The 15637-nt window shown below is 42.5% G+C and overlaps 1 protein-coding gene across 1 annotated transcript in view; it reads left to right on the forward strand.

Moving 5' to 3' along the window:
* LOC106810148 (filamin-A-like) overlaps nucleotides 1-15637 on the forward strand; it is a gene marked incomplete in the record, with an annotated part of 76614 nt that overhangs the window by 7792 nt on the left and 53185 nt on the right. The window contains 22 exon segments of the mRNA XM_014813430.1: nucleotides 1776-1919; nucleotides 2211-2378; nucleotides 2511-2663; nucleotides 2786-2869; nucleotides 3125-3268; nucleotides 3837-4004; nucleotides 4750-4896; nucleotides 6046-6132; nucleotides 6331-6471; nucleotides 6749-6916; nucleotides 7285-7431; nucleotides 7823-7906; nucleotides 8170-8316; nucleotides 8655-8822; nucleotides 10274-10417; nucleotides 10605-10691; nucleotides 11272-11415; nucleotides 12083-12250; nucleotides 12495-12641; nucleotides 12967-13050; nucleotides 13346-13483; nucleotides 14855-15022. Coding sequence (XP_014668916.1) covers nucleotides 1776-1919; nucleotides 2211-2378; nucleotides 2511-2663; nucleotides 2786-2869; nucleotides 3125-3268; nucleotides 3837-4004; nucleotides 4750-4896; nucleotides 6046-6132; nucleotides 6331-6471; nucleotides 6749-6916; nucleotides 7285-7431; nucleotides 7823-7906; nucleotides 8170-8316; nucleotides 8655-8822; nucleotides 10274-10417; nucleotides 10605-10691; nucleotides 11272-11415; nucleotides 12083-12250; nucleotides 12495-12641; nucleotides 12967-13050; nucleotides 13346-13483; nucleotides 14855-15022 — 3030 coding nt within the window.

Raw genomic sequence — 15637 nt, forward strand, 5'->3', positions numbered from 1 at the left:
TTACAATCGTTTGTGTTTGTATTAGGCACTAACTATTTGGATGTAAAATACGGAGACCGTCCAATCCAAGGAAGTCCATTCACCATAAAGGTTTCTGATCCTGGTCTGATTAGAGTTGATCTACAGGACAGGATGAAAGTAAAGATTAGTGAACCTGTCACCTTCAACGGTAGGAATGTCAATTTTAATATTAGGTAGTAAAAGTTTGGTTAAAATTGCGCATAGCAAAATTAAATGCATAACTAATGTAGGCTATTATATTTCAGCAGTATTGCATACATTCTGACACAAACCATATATTTGTTACTTCCAAGCTTTAGAAGCTTTCACACCTTCTGTTCGTTAAACTGAACTCGTAATTTATTGTATTTTCTAGTTGATGCGACACAAGCCGGTTCAGGAAGTCTGGAGATAATGGTGAATGGCGGCCATGTTAATTGTGATGTCACGGAAACAGGGAAGCAGCATTTCCGAGGGCGATTTGTTCCAGAGAAACCAATCACTCACACAGTTGAAATGCGCTTCAATGATAAACCTGTACCAGGTAAAATATCATGAACATGATTATTGCACAGCTTATCTTAGTATATAGGACCATTCCTACAAACTTGCTGTCCATTAGTTTAAATGTGTGGACCACACATCCACAGTTGTGTTAGCCACGTTTGTGAAGGTTTCACCACCACTGCCTTGATACCATTTGTTTTTGTGTGTAACTTTCATATGGCAAGCAAGTAAACACACGTGAGTGCACAGTAATCTGGTTTATTCAGAGTGAAATATTAAAGCCATAGACAATAGTGTGAGTTCGTTGTAGAGCATGCAGTACTGAAGGTTTCTTATTGGTCAGATTGAGACTAATCATAGTAAACTAAGCAAGGTAGCAGGAAACTAGCAAGATAATGTTATTATCAACCGTAAAAACATGTAGTAGATCTCAACACGACAGTCAGTATTTTGTTTTTGTGTGTGATTATTTTGAATCCAGTGAGAAAACAATCAATCAATATCTTATTGAGTTTGCATGTTTTTGGATTTCATGTCATATTTCAATGTTTTACCTGTTGAACTGTTATTTTGCCTAATATTTTAGTTTATAGTTAGTACAATCGTGTATAACAATTGCAATATATACCTGCTTCAGTCACTACAAAATCCACTTTGTATTGGCCTCTTGCTGTTTCAGTAACACGGCATGGGGTGGTGCGTCCACTTGGAGCTAAGACAGAGCAATGAACATCAATATAAAATGAGAATTTTCAGAAACATTCGAATTTTTGTATAAGCAACATAGAGCTTCGAATAACAAGCTTTAGTTGATATTTCTAATGATCAAGCATTTACCATACCTCTAAGGTCAGCAATGATCTTGGAGCCATACAGTCCACCAGTGTCCACCTCAAACGCAGACGACTGGTGCATGCGGACATTGGTCAGGCCTTCTCCATAAGCACGAATCCTGCTGATGTCTTCCTCCTCAACTAGGATCTGCCATGGGCTTCCTGTGATATAAAGATTTAAAAAAGAAATAACGTGGATCCTAGTTTTATGTTTACAGTGGCTTTCAATGTATATGTGAAAAATTACCAGCATTTTCCAGCCCATATGTTTTGTAATTTACTAGCTTATATGATAAACTAGTCTCCTTTTCACCACTACTGACTTATTTGCTTACCTACATTTGAAACTATATTGTACTCAATAAATCGATTTAAGCAAAAATTTCTCTGTCCGTTTCGTACTTCAATCAATTGTTCTGCTCTAATTTCTTTCAGGCACCAACTATTTAGACGTGAAATATGGAGATCGTCACATCACGGGCAGTCCCTTTGCAATCAAAGCTGCTGATCCAAGTCTAATCAGAGTTGACCTTGTGGACAGGATGAAGAAACTCGTTGGTGACCCAGTAGTTTTTAATGGTACGTTGAGCTAGAGCAATTATTACACGAAAAGTCCTCGAAGGAAACTTAGCTGTGCACCAGCAGTGTGTTCTTGGTTAAAATGTCCTCGGTTTATTTTAAGCCAACCGTATCATCTGTAAGCATTTTATTTTTTGCCTCGAATTCATATCCGTATGCACAATGGCAACGATGTTTGTAAATAAAGTGTTGTGTTTTGTGCAAATGTTCTTTGAGTAAAAGATGCCATCACATGTTCAGTGAAAGCTGATGAGGATGTTCTTTCTTGCATCTATGTTATCTATTCTCTAGTTGATGCAGCACAAGCTGGCTCAGGAAGCCTTGAGATCATGGTGAATGGCGGCCATGTTAACTGTGATGTCACAGAAACAGGGAAGCAGACATTCCGAGGGAAATTTATTCCAGAGAAACCTATCACTCACACAGTTGAAATGCGCTTCAATGATCAGCCAGTTCCAGGTAAAATATAAGCATCCCAAGCATTTTTCAGTTGATATTGCTATATATATATATATTTATTTATTAATTAATTAAAATCTTTCACATATAAACTATAACCATTGAGATCTTATTTTAACTGTAATATCACAGGAAGCCCATGGCAGATCCTAGTTGAGGAGGAAGACATCAGCAGGATTCGTGCTTATGGAGAAGGCCTGACCAATGTCCGCATGCACCAGTCGTCTGCGTTTGAGGTGGACACTGGTGGACTGTATAGCTCCAAGATCACTGCCAATCTGCGTGGTTAGTTTTAGCATATAGTTTCATCTGTCTTGTTAGTTTAGTGTTTGACAGTTTGATAGAGTGAACAATGATCACAAGTGTGTAAATTTAGTATAACAAATGTGTTTGATTTTACATTTTAGCACCAAGCGGTCAAACTTTCCCATGTCGTGTAGATGAAACAGGACATGGCCAGTTTAAAGTGAACTTTGTCGTGACCGAAACAGGTATCATAATAAGAAGAAATAATCATCATAAATAAGAATTACATATGTATTCTGTTATGAAGCTGTACATGTGTTTACCTAGTGTAATTTGATCGAATTGAATTTGAGTTATTAGCAATGGCAATAATCCCCATTATTTTTTGTCATCCCTTGTCTTAATCCTGGTGGGAGTGCTCATCAAAATAATCAGTAACTCTGCTTATATTGACCATTACCCTTACTACCCCATCACTCTTACGGATCATTTCTCCTCAGGCACTCATTATCTCGACGTGAAGTATGGGGAGCGGCACATCAAGGGAAGTCCTTTCACAATCAGGGCCTCCAATCCTGCCCTCATCAAGGTCGAGCTTCCAGATAAGCTCACCGGATTCGTCGGCACTCCCATCTACTTCAATGGTGTGTATTATCATGATTCTAACTGCAAAACACTATTGAATTAATCAGCTTTTTTCTCCATGAAAAAGACTCATCAGTATATGTATATGTATTTGAATTATATGCAATAAAGATTTAATAATAATAGTAATCATGATACTGCTCTGTTTACCAAACTCCTAACTTTGCATCGATTGCATTTACTTTCACCCCATGTTATAAGACATTGACTAAACATTATAAGTTCACTTCCGTCCCCTGATAGGTTAGTTCTAGTTACACAAGTTGTTACATTTGTGCAACTCATCATGTGAGCAGTCAGTTTGTGTGTCAAGTTGTAAATGCGTGTATATATTTGTTTGCAGATATAAACCCATCTAATACATATTTAACATAAAAAAATCACAATGGAACCCAAATGCTTAAATGCCTACAAAAAATGCTTAAAATTAAATAGCTGCATTGAGACAACTTGATCGCGCTAGAACGACATCGGAATGCTTTTGTTCGCGGTACCGCGGTTTGCCGCTGACAGGTTGCGCCGGTAAATTGACCAGTCAACTCAAACGGTGACGTTGCCTCGTTTCAGTCGATGCGTCGAAAGCCGGCTCGGGGAACCTCGAGATCATGGTGAACGGAGGGCACGTGTTCTGCGACGTTCAGAACCTTGGCAACCAGAGGTTCCGTGCATCGTTCACTCCGTCCGAGTCTGGATTACACAACCTCGAGATGAAATTCAACGACGAAGCGCTGAGAGGTGAGCCCGCCCACGTGGTGGCAGCACCGTAGCCACGTCGCGCAGAGACCTGGCGCTCTCCGTTGTCAGGAACAAAATTGCTCGTGAACATTAGACTAGCAATTTTTTTCTTAGGCCGTTGATAGAAACGTGGTAAACTTACGAGAATGAAATATCCTAGCATCTTCTTCTCGTAGCTTTCTTAAACAAAATTCTGTCAATGGTCTACAAGGAAAAGTTAATATTAAGACTAATGTCAAGACTAATTTTGTTTCTGAAAATGGGCTCCGGTCTCTGTGGTAATTGAGAACACACCGCTAGCAATAGACATCAAAATTTACGCACTGATAAACGTCACAGATAAATAGCGAAAACATTGATACCAAAATCTGATGTAGAAAGCACTCCAGTAGAGATATTTTTGTGATGTTTATCTAATGTGTATATCAGTGTGTACACTTTGATATTTATTTTGAGTATTGCTTTCTTAATTACCACAAATGACTGCCAAATGTGTGTGTGCTCTGGCTCTGATTAATAAAGAAAGTAGTGTAGTAGGTCGGCAGGTTTCTATGCCAAAATGCGCACCATCAGCTTCCATTAATTCCTTTAACTTCCATTACCAGCACTACTGTAATATTGTCTCACACATATCTTCTTTAGTTAACTGCTCTCTCTCTCTTGTGAAAAATTAACCATGGCTTCCACATTTCGAGGCATACGAGGAACGATCTTCTGACTAAACGTGAGATGTTTCGTTTTCCAGGTAGCCCATGGCCGTTCAACATTGTCGATCCCTCGAAGATCAAGGTGTACGGCGACGGTCTTCGCAACGTCGGCGTTAACAGAATGACGTCATTCGAGATAGACAGCCAGGGAGCAGACATTGACGAGCTCGACGCTCATCTGCTCTGTGAGTTGAATTACTTATATGATATATTGATTTATTGATATATTGATTATTGAGTTTATTTGATTGTATTAATTGTTAGGTGCATTATACGTAGCAGCGTTTACTTCAACTGTCCACTGAAACTGCACTCCATAGGCTTACCATAAGCCTCCTGATTAAGTCACAGCTACATTACACATAACAGTGTTTACTACGAGTGTCCACTGAAACTGCCCCCTGTAGTGGTAACCTAGGGCTTCTGATTGAACCACAGCTACATTATACGTAGCAGTGTTTACTACGTCTGCCCAGCGAAACTGCCCCCTGTAGTGTTAACATAGGGCTTCTGATTGAACCACAGCTACATTATACACAACAGTGTTTACTTTGACTGTCCAGCGAAACTTCACCCCGTAGTGTTACCCCCAGGACTTCTGATTGAGCCACAGCTACATTATACGTAGCAGCATTTACTACGAGTGTCCACTGAAACCTTACCCCATAGTGTTACCCCCAGGTCTCCTGATTGAGCCACAGCTACATTATACGTAGCAGCGTTTACTACGTCTGTCCCCTGAAACCTTACCCCGTAGTGTTACCCCCAGGTCTCCTGATTGAGCCACAGCTACATTATACGTAGCAGCGTTTACTATGTCTGTCCCCTGAAACCTTACCCCGTAGTGTTACCCCCAGGTCTCCTGATTGAGCCACAGCTGCATTATACACAACAGTGTTTACTACGTCTGCCCAGTAAAACTGGCTCCCTGTAGTGTTAACCTAGGGCTTCTGATTGAACCACAGCTGCAGTACACAGCAGCCTGAATTAATGAACCAACAACGTTCCATTAATGCTATCCCGTGCCTCCTGTTTCATATGATATACGACAGAATTACTTGATGTGCCTTACTTTACAGCGTTGACTGGATATTTGCCTGGAGGGGGAGAGGGGTGTGTTCTAGATAAACGTTGATGGGAATATTGTCCCATTCATTCATTTGTTTTTGATAACCATGTACGATAGTATGTATAATGTTGTAGTAGTATAGTAGTATGTATGTATGAATGTATATATGTAGTGTAATGTGGTAGTAGTATATAGTCGTATGTATAACCATGTACAACCGTACCAGCGACAGTTGTTAGGAATGGTTATAATTTTCATGTTTCAGCCCCAAGCGGAGAGCGGGTTCCAATAAAACTCGTGGAAACCCCGCAAAAGAATGTCTACAGAGCAGACTATGTTGCTAGTTCGCCTGGTGTGTATTTTACCACATGGTATTATCAGCTCACAAGATTGCGTTTAATGTTATATTATTAATGTTGCGTTCTATGTTGTCGTGTAGTAAAATATGGACATCTTCCCGTTAATGATTATTTAATCTTGGAAGTGCAACTGAGAGCGACGCTTTTGTCCAAGTTGTTGTCAATCTTTTTCTTGTCAATCTTCTTCTCAGGGTTGTATACTATTGAGACGAAGTACTCCGGGGCTCACGTTGGCGGTGGGCCATTTACTGTGAAAACCACTGATCCGGGAGCTGTCTTGGTCGATATGCCCCAGGGACCCGTGTGCAAGGGCATACCTGTCACTTTTACTGGTATGTAGTGCGTTTCAGTTTCATACCTGCTCACTGATGATATAACATGAACTGGCTTGATATCTTTTCGCCTGGATGTTAATAAGAAGAGGCACAGCACACGCGCGTGCGCACACACACACACGCGCACGCACACCCACACGCACACCCACACGCACACAGTGAGGAAGATAAAGAGACTCATTTAAAGTGCATGTAAAGATTTCCGTGTCGAAGGCATGCAGTGAAACGGACGAGCACCGGGTTGACCTTCTCCACATATGTTGTTGCACTGCAGTTGATGCCTCCCAGGCTGGCTCTGGCAGCCTGGAGATCATGGTCAATGGTGGCCATGTCAACTGTAGTGTGGAGAATCTGGGCAGTCAGCGCTTCAAGGGCACCTTCATACCCGAGACCGTGTCCAGACACACGGTCGAAATGAGCTTCAACAAGGAAACCGTGAGAGGTAAGCAACATTCGAGAAAACTTTCCTCATGATCATCTTTATTATTTATAATCGCGATGGAATTTTCTTCCATTTGTGTTTTGCATTGTTTCAGAGTACAAAATCTATCGGGCACGTATTGATTTTTATAAGCGTATTTTGTTTCGTTTGGTGTTCAAAATTCATCGTGCCGGTGTGGATTTTTCCCAATTGTATTTTCGCATGGTTTTAGAAGTGCAGAATTAATCACGAGCATAGTTGAGCATCAAGGTAAACGCGCGAAAAAACTATGGACGCCATGTCGCAAAGAAAATTATTAGACAATTAGTATTAAAAGAAAATTATTAGATTTTCACCACTCATAATTATGCATTGCGATGATTTCGCAGGGAGTCCATGGCAGTTTGACGTCGTTGACTTGAATCGCATTCGCATGTACGGCGAAGGCCTGAAGGGCAGCACTATAAACAAGCCTGCGTGGTTTGAGATCGACACCGGTGGCCAGCCCGGCAACCTCCTTGAGGTCAAGCTAACAGGTAATGCTGCGAAGGACTTGGGAGTGAGTCACTGCGAGAACAATGCCAAGATGGTGAAAATATGGTGATGCCCAGATTAGCACGTGCAGCTGGTTAGAGGGTTCACGCCACTTTCCAGGCAGTGAATTGTCTTAATCGGCGAAAACTTGGCTCTTAACATCGGTGACTGTGAATCGCTTGTGGCTCGAATGACCATGTGCATTAGTGGTCTCTGGTAATCGCGATGTGGGTGAACCACTAACGACTGCGATTAAGGCAGTTGGAACGTGTTAGAAGTAAAAGTACGCCTAAAGTTGTTACAGCGTACGATGATTGAAGACGAGTAAGTGGTTATGAGGAATACTGGCTGACTGCGAGAGAGTGTTATTAAATGATAATTTTATTGTCGCAGATCCAGAAGGACGAGTGTTGCCAACACGAGTGACCGAAACACAGAATAATGTGTATAGAGTTGAATACGCTCTAACGGAGATGGGTAAGAATTGTTTAGAGATCTACCAACTTAGTAAGGATATCCAACCTGTGTCATCAGAGATGCACACTGGCAAACTTATTTCCAATGGATTTGCACTGGTTTACCAAAAATAGGTATTGAGAAGATATTATATGCAGAATAACTGTTAAACTGCAATAGTTGAAATACACGTAGTTACCTAGGTCACTGTCGAGAAAAGTGTGCATACTTTTGTTATGATGTTTTGTTCAAGTAAAAGTGAAATGTATTTACTCTTTCTACAGGAAAGCATACGATGGAAGTGAAATATGCAGGCCACAATGTCGGCAATAGCCCTTACAGAATCAAGGCGACAGACCCTAAACGCATTATAGTCCATGGCCTGCCTGACAGCAGCATCAGTTTCGTTGGAGTTCCTATCTCGTTCATTGGTAGGGTTGCATTCGTAGCATTTGCTCTTCCAAACATACGTTGCCATGTTACTTTGTGACACATGAATAAACTTTGTGATTTCATGAACATATAAATTAAGAAATTAACCAACATGTCCTCTCTGCTATGATATGCAAAATTAATCTTGGTACATTCTTTCAAAATTCTCTATCCAAATATACCAAATTTTCTTAAATACGTTTACCAAATTACCGATTTTGGTGTATTTTTGGCATGTTAATTTTTTTGCATTTTTTGTTTGTTGTTGTTATGTCCTGGTGCACTTAATGTGCATGTGAGCATAATGTTTGCTACACAGAGCTGTTCGTATTTGTAGTCGATGCGAACAAGGCGGGCTCGGGCAACCTGGAGATCATGGTGAACAAGGGTAAAGTGCAGGTGGACGTCGTCAACCAGGGCATGCAGACGTTCAAGGCATCGTACACGCCGCGTGAGCCCAAACCTCACATGCTCGAGCTGAACTTCAACAACGAGCCCGTCCCTGGTACGCTGCTACGGCACGAGAACAGCATGCATACACGCACATACATGGCTGCATGCACGCACGCATATACCCACATACATGGCTGCATGCACGCACGCATATACCCACATACATGGCTGCATGCACGCACGCATATACCCACATACATGGCTGCATGCACGCACGCATATACCCACATACATGGCTGCATGCACGCACGCATATACCCACATACATGGCTGCATGCACATACATGGCTGCACGCACATACATGGCTGCACGCACATACATGGCTGCACGCACATACATGGCTGCACACACATACATGGCTGCACACACATACATGGCTGCACGCACATACATGGCTGCACACACATACATGGCTGCATGCACATACATGGCTGCACGCACATACATGGCTGCATCCACATACATGGCTGCATGCACATACATGGCTGCACGCACATACATGGCTGCACACACATACATGGCTGCATGCACACATGCACACACGCATGGCTGCATGCATGCACGCACGCACATACGTTCCTACATGCACACATGCATACACGCACGTACATGGCTACGTGCACACATGCACGCACCTACGTGGCTACATGCACGCACACACACGCATACATGGCTGCATGCATGCACGCACGCACATACATACATGGCAACACGCACACACGCACATACATGGCAACATGCACACACGCACGCACGCACACATACACACACGTACATGGCTACGTGCACACATGCACGCACCTACATGGCTACATGCACGCACACACATGCATACATGGCTGCATGCATGCACGCACGCACATACATGGCAACATGCACACACGCACGCACGCACATACATGGCTACATGCACGCACACATGCACGCACATACATGGCAACATGCACACCCATACATGGCTACATGCATGCACCCACACACGCACATAAATAGTTACATAGGAATACACAAGCACTTGTACACATGCCCATACACACACACATGCACGCGCACGCACACACACACTCGAGCTGAACTTCAACAACGAGCCCGTACCTGGTACGTCAAGTGCTACTGCATAAGAACAGCATGCATGTACGCACATACACGGCTGCATGCATGCACACACGCATGCACAAACAGGGCTGCATGCACGCACGCACGCACATACGTGGCTACATGCACACACGCACGCACGCACATACACATGAACACACATACATGGCTACATGCACGCACCCACGCACGCACATAAATAGTTACATAGGACTACACAAGCACACACACACTTGTACACATGCCCATACACACACACACACATGCACGCACAATATCCCCAGTCAAGAATCACCGACGAAATAAATTAAAGAGAGCCTATAGGATGTCCCCAGTCAAAAATCAACGACTAAAAAAACGAATTAATTAAGTAATCGCTAACGGTAACGATGGACGTCGTTTGGCAGGTTTCCCGCGCACGTTTGAGATCCTCGATCCGGCAAGCATGATGCTATATGGGGAAGCCCTCCAGGGTGGACACATACACAGGAACTACCATGCAGAGCTGAGCACCGGAAGCGTGGATGTCATCCCTGTCGCAAACCTCACTGGTAAAGTTGCCTGTTATGTGTCCCATATCTACTGCTCATGACGAGTGGCAGTGATAAGTAGAATATATTTATATCACATCCATAGGTTACATCACCAAAGCATTTATAGCAAACCCATATGCCTATAAAATCTAATTACTTATACGATAATCAGTATATCATTATATCGGATGAATAATTGTTTCAGCATCGAGTGGTAAAATAACACCATGCAGAGTTGTTCCGGGTGCTACTCCAGGAACCCACAAGGTCGAGTACATCCTCGCAGAGAAAGGTACGGCATACTTAATTATACACGTATGGTATCAAGGTGTGCAACCAATAAAAATGCATGCATATCATATGATATTTAATTACGACACTAATCCAAAACTATTACCAATTTTTACAATAGTTTCGAAAACTGACCTATTGCCATTGTAAAAAGACTGGTTGTCGAAAATGCCACATCAATATTCATAATTTTTATGAATCTCGTCGATAAATTATTCTGCGTCATACAGTGACACTCTAATACTAAGCCCAGTTATAAAACACTCTAAATACAGTCAAACCTCGGTTATCCGAACATCAATTATCCGAATTTCGGATTATCCGAACACGATCTCAAGGTCCCGTAAATATTGAATAAGCCACTAGACCACCTGTGACATGTGACCGATCAGATCGGTTATTCGAACAATCAGGTATCCGAACAAAATACTCCCTGCCTGTCTCGTTTAGATAATCAAGGTCTAACTGTACAGTGCGGTTCGAGGTGTAATCGCACATGGATGGCGTCGCTGCCAGCTCTCGTTCGAACCCCGCGCCGCGGTAGCAGTTGATCGTGACCTTGGCGATGTTTGACCTTGCAGGCACGAACACACTGGAGGTGAAGGTCGCGGGGCAGCACGTCGGCGGCAGTCCGTACGTGATGCGCGCCTACGACCCTGCCTCGGTGCGTCTGCTCAACCTGCCTACACAGGCCACGCTCGTCGGCAAGCCCGTACAGTTCATAGGTACGTCTCCCCCGTCTCCCCGCCACAACCTCATCAATATTGAATGCGATCAGTAGTTCGGTGTTGAGTCTTCGCCGATGGCAGTCTTTTGTTATGGTAAGCGCATAGTTTGGAAGATTTCGAAATTGGTTAATCATAGGTACGTTTCCCATCTCCTACATCTCCGTTGTTGCACAATTTCATCAGCATTCAATGTAATCAGTAGTTAGGTCTTGAGTCTCCGCCGATGGCAGTCATTTGTTATTGTTAGCGCGTAGTTTGGAAGATTTCGAAATTGGTTTCTAGGTACGTGTCCCGTCTCCCAGCACAATGTAATTGATATACAATGTAATCAGTAGTTCGTTATTGAGTCTCAACCGATGACAGGTTATTGTTATTGTCGGCACATAGTTTGGAAGATTTAGAGGGGGTGTCGCACTTATTATAATTACTATTAATTATAATTTAATCTTCAACATTTGTGCTGTTCTGGTATGAGTTCTTGGTTGTTTGAGTACTGTCACGTTTAGAATTAGATATCGTGCAGTAAACGAGAAATTGTGCGAGACTATTCCAATTACAAAATCTTGGCTTGAACAGATTTTAGATCCTCAAGCCAATCGAATTGCTCAAATATCCGATCGTCACCGATCGTCATCGCTGATTATTATATGACTTCTTTGCACAGTTGACGCGTCGGATGCTGGCTCGGGCAACCTGGAGATCATGGTGAACAACGGCATGGTGCACTGTGACGTGTCGAAACTGGGTAACCAGAAGTACCAGGTGTCGTTCGTGCCGAGCGAGGCCAAAGCACACGTCGTAGAGTTAACCTTCAACAAGATGGGAGTACAGGGTACGTATGCCAAGTGACTTGCGTACGGTCGAACCTCCCAAATGCATAGCTGTAGTTTCTAAGTAACGATAGCTGATTGCAAAAGTAAGGGGTAGTTCTTGCAGGTGAGGTATGGCGAAATTCTTTTAATACTTTTTTTTATATTACGAATTGCTTTTTTCTCTGATGTATTATTATTAGTTTGTGATATCATTAGTTTTGATTGAACCTGAATTTCTCATTAGTGTTCACTTGTTGGTGGCAGGGTCACCTTGGACTCACGAGGTCGTGGATGCTGGTCGGGTCACTCTACACGGGGAGGGTCTGCAAGCGATACGCGTCAGCAAGATGGCTACGTTTGATGTGCACACTGAGGGTGCCGGACCTGGGGAGGTCATAGTGAAAGTGAAAGGTGAAAAACTGTTCTGCATTGAGTAGATCGTGTTACGCGTGGCATATGAGAATTTGTCGTGGATGTATTATCAGTTTATGTTCATTCGGGGCTTTATTATTGTAGATTTTCATATGGTTTTAAATTTGCATAATGAATGTTAAACAAACTTACAATAATTACAACATCAACTTGTTATTAAACTGCTGCATAATATTATACACTCATCATAAGCCTATATTCAGTTTATTGAATTTATGAAAGGATGAAGTTGGAAGCCGTTTAACCTCCTGGGTAAAGTGACTGGTAAATATTACTGAAGGCAAATTGGTGTCTTTCTTTACAGCCCCTAGTGGACGGATGGTACCATGCCGCATTGTACCAACAACCAGAGATACGTATACAGTAGAATACATGGCAACAGAAGTTGGTAAGATCACAAATTTTGGTTCCGTCACGTTATTTATTGTGAGTTACTGGCTAACTAAATTGATCGATATTTTTTGGAAGTGTACGCTAAAACATTTATCGAATCAATATTTCATAGCTTATGCGTTACAGATTGAAATTCCCTACATACAGAAAGTTGCAAGTGTCGCAATGAAAGTGTAATCGATTGTGTGACACCTTAAGCAGAGGCAATATAATATACATTATGCTACAATACTTCTAAATGCATTAAAGCAGTAATTGCGTTTTGATGCTGAGCATGTTGCCATATGCAGGACCACATCATCTAACTGTAAGTTATGGAGGAAAGGACGTCAGTGGAAGTCCATTCGTCGTTAAGGCATACGATCCAACTAAGATTCTCGTTGGGCCTGTACCTAATGCAGTCTTGGGACAGCCCATCACTTTCAATGGTAGGTTGGTGCATCGTATGTACAATGGTCCCATGAAGCCTTGCCGTCAGCTAATGTAAACGCTAAAGGTTTTAGTAACTCTATACTGATCTATTCTCAACAACGCAAAGATACATGCTGTAATCCTTACTAGATGTTACCAAAACCTCTTTTGAGTTAACGGCCGTATATCTTAGTGGATGCTATCGGTACAGATTTTCAATTCATGTCCGTATTTCTTCATGGGTGCGTTAAAGGAATAATATGTCCATTGATTATGCAATGTTGACGAATGCTAGAGTATCAGGCACCTTGTGTAGTTAATAAGTACATTATCTTATAGCCAAACGCGTATTAGTTTGTCCAATATCACTGCTGGTTACTAAGAAATGTCTAATTGAAATCTGCAGTCAAAGAAATCAGTTGACTGAGTTGTTTACAGTTTCAAACCGCTGCCGGCGAAGCGGGTGTGATACAGATTTATAGTGCACCGGACATTTTCGCACGCATGCTCGGCCGTACGCAATGCTATCATCAGTGATTTCGTAAACACGGACGCTCGTGATAAGAAACTTTTTGTCAGGGTTGTCCATGTGCGTCCGTGATTAGTACGTGTGTTTTACTCCATTTCCATGTTTAGTCCGTGGCCGTGGTTATCTGGCGTCCAAAACATACGGGCCGCACAAATGTTTACGTCATCGCTTGACTCCTGGATGACATTTACAGCACGTAAATGAATATCAACAACCCATTTCAAGTCTTGCTTGTAATGTAACCAGCAGTGATATTGGACAAACTAATACGCGTTAGGCTATAAGGTTACGTACTTATTAACTACACAAGGTGTCAGTTACTCTAGCATTCGTCAACATTGCATAATCAATGGACCTATTATTCTTTTAAATCTTTTGAATATCATCGCCGATTTTATTGCGTAATGGATTCAATAATTTTGAATTCACGTGGCTGTATTTCTCTACGGGTGTATATGACTCGATAATTCTACGGAACTCACAGCCATTGTTCCTCGATGAACTCACAGCCATTGTTCCTCGATGAACTCGCAGCCATTGTTCCACGATGAACTCACAGCCATTGTTCCTCGATGAACTCACATCCATTGTTCCTCGATGAACTCACGACCATTGTCCCTCTATGCACTCATAGCCATTGTTCTTCAATGAACTCACAGCCATTGTTCCTCGATGAACTCACAGCCATTGTTCCTCGATGAACTCGCAGCCATTGTTCCTCGATGAACTCACATCTGTTGTTCCTAGATGAACTCACGACCATTGTCCCTCTATGAACTCACAGCCACAGACATTGTTCCTCGATGAACTCACAGCCATTGTTCCTAGATGAACTCACAGCCATTTTTCCTCGATGCAGTTGACGTTGGCAAGGCGGGTCAAGGTCAGCTGGAGATCGCGATTAACAGCGGGCAGGTTCCGAACACCGTGAAGGTTATGCCGGGTGGGATCTGCCAGGTGACGTTCGTTCCGCGTGAACTCAGCACGCACCACATCGACATCAAGTTCAACAAAGTGCTTGTGCCAGGTGAGCGGGCGAAAGCCCTTCTTCAACGCCGCGCTGACATCCGTGTAACCACATGAACATTATTCGCATAATTTACTCGCAGGATAAATATAACGTAAATATAACATAAATTTACTCGCAGAATAAATATAACATAAATATAACATAAATATACTCGCAGGATGTATGAACTAGAACGATTTTGTACATATGGAAAGGGTGGTCGTTGTGTACATTTAGGTATGTGGCCAGTTTCACATAATATTAGTCGGGATGGCTGTATAGTAGAATGCTTTTATCTAACGGATGGGAGTATAGCTAGTTTCACATAAACCTTTTTTGGATGGCTGTATAGTAGTTTCCCATTATCTAATGGAAAAGAGTATCTAGCTAGTTTAACATCATGCCCACCTTGGTCGACGTAGTAGTAGCAGTAGCAGTAGTAGTAGCAGTAGTAGTAGCAGTAGCAGTAGCAGTAGCAGCAGCAGCAGCAGCAGCAGTAGCAGCAGCAGCAGCAGTAGCAGCAGCAGCAGTAGTAGCAGTAGCAGCAGCAGCAGCAGCAGCAGCAGCAGCAGCAGCAGCAGTAGCAGCAGCAGCAGCAGCAGCAGCAGCAGTAGCTAGTAGTTAACATAATAC

This window comes from Priapulus caudatus, unplaced genomic scaffold (genome assembly GCF_000485595.1).
Source record: "Priapulus caudatus unplaced genomic scaffold, Priapulus_caudatus-5.0.1 Scaffold413, whole genome shotgun sequence".
In the NCBI taxonomy this organism is placed as follows: Eukaryota; Metazoa; Priapulida; class Priapulimorpha; order Priapulimorphida; family Priapulidae; genus Priapulus; species Priapulus caudatus.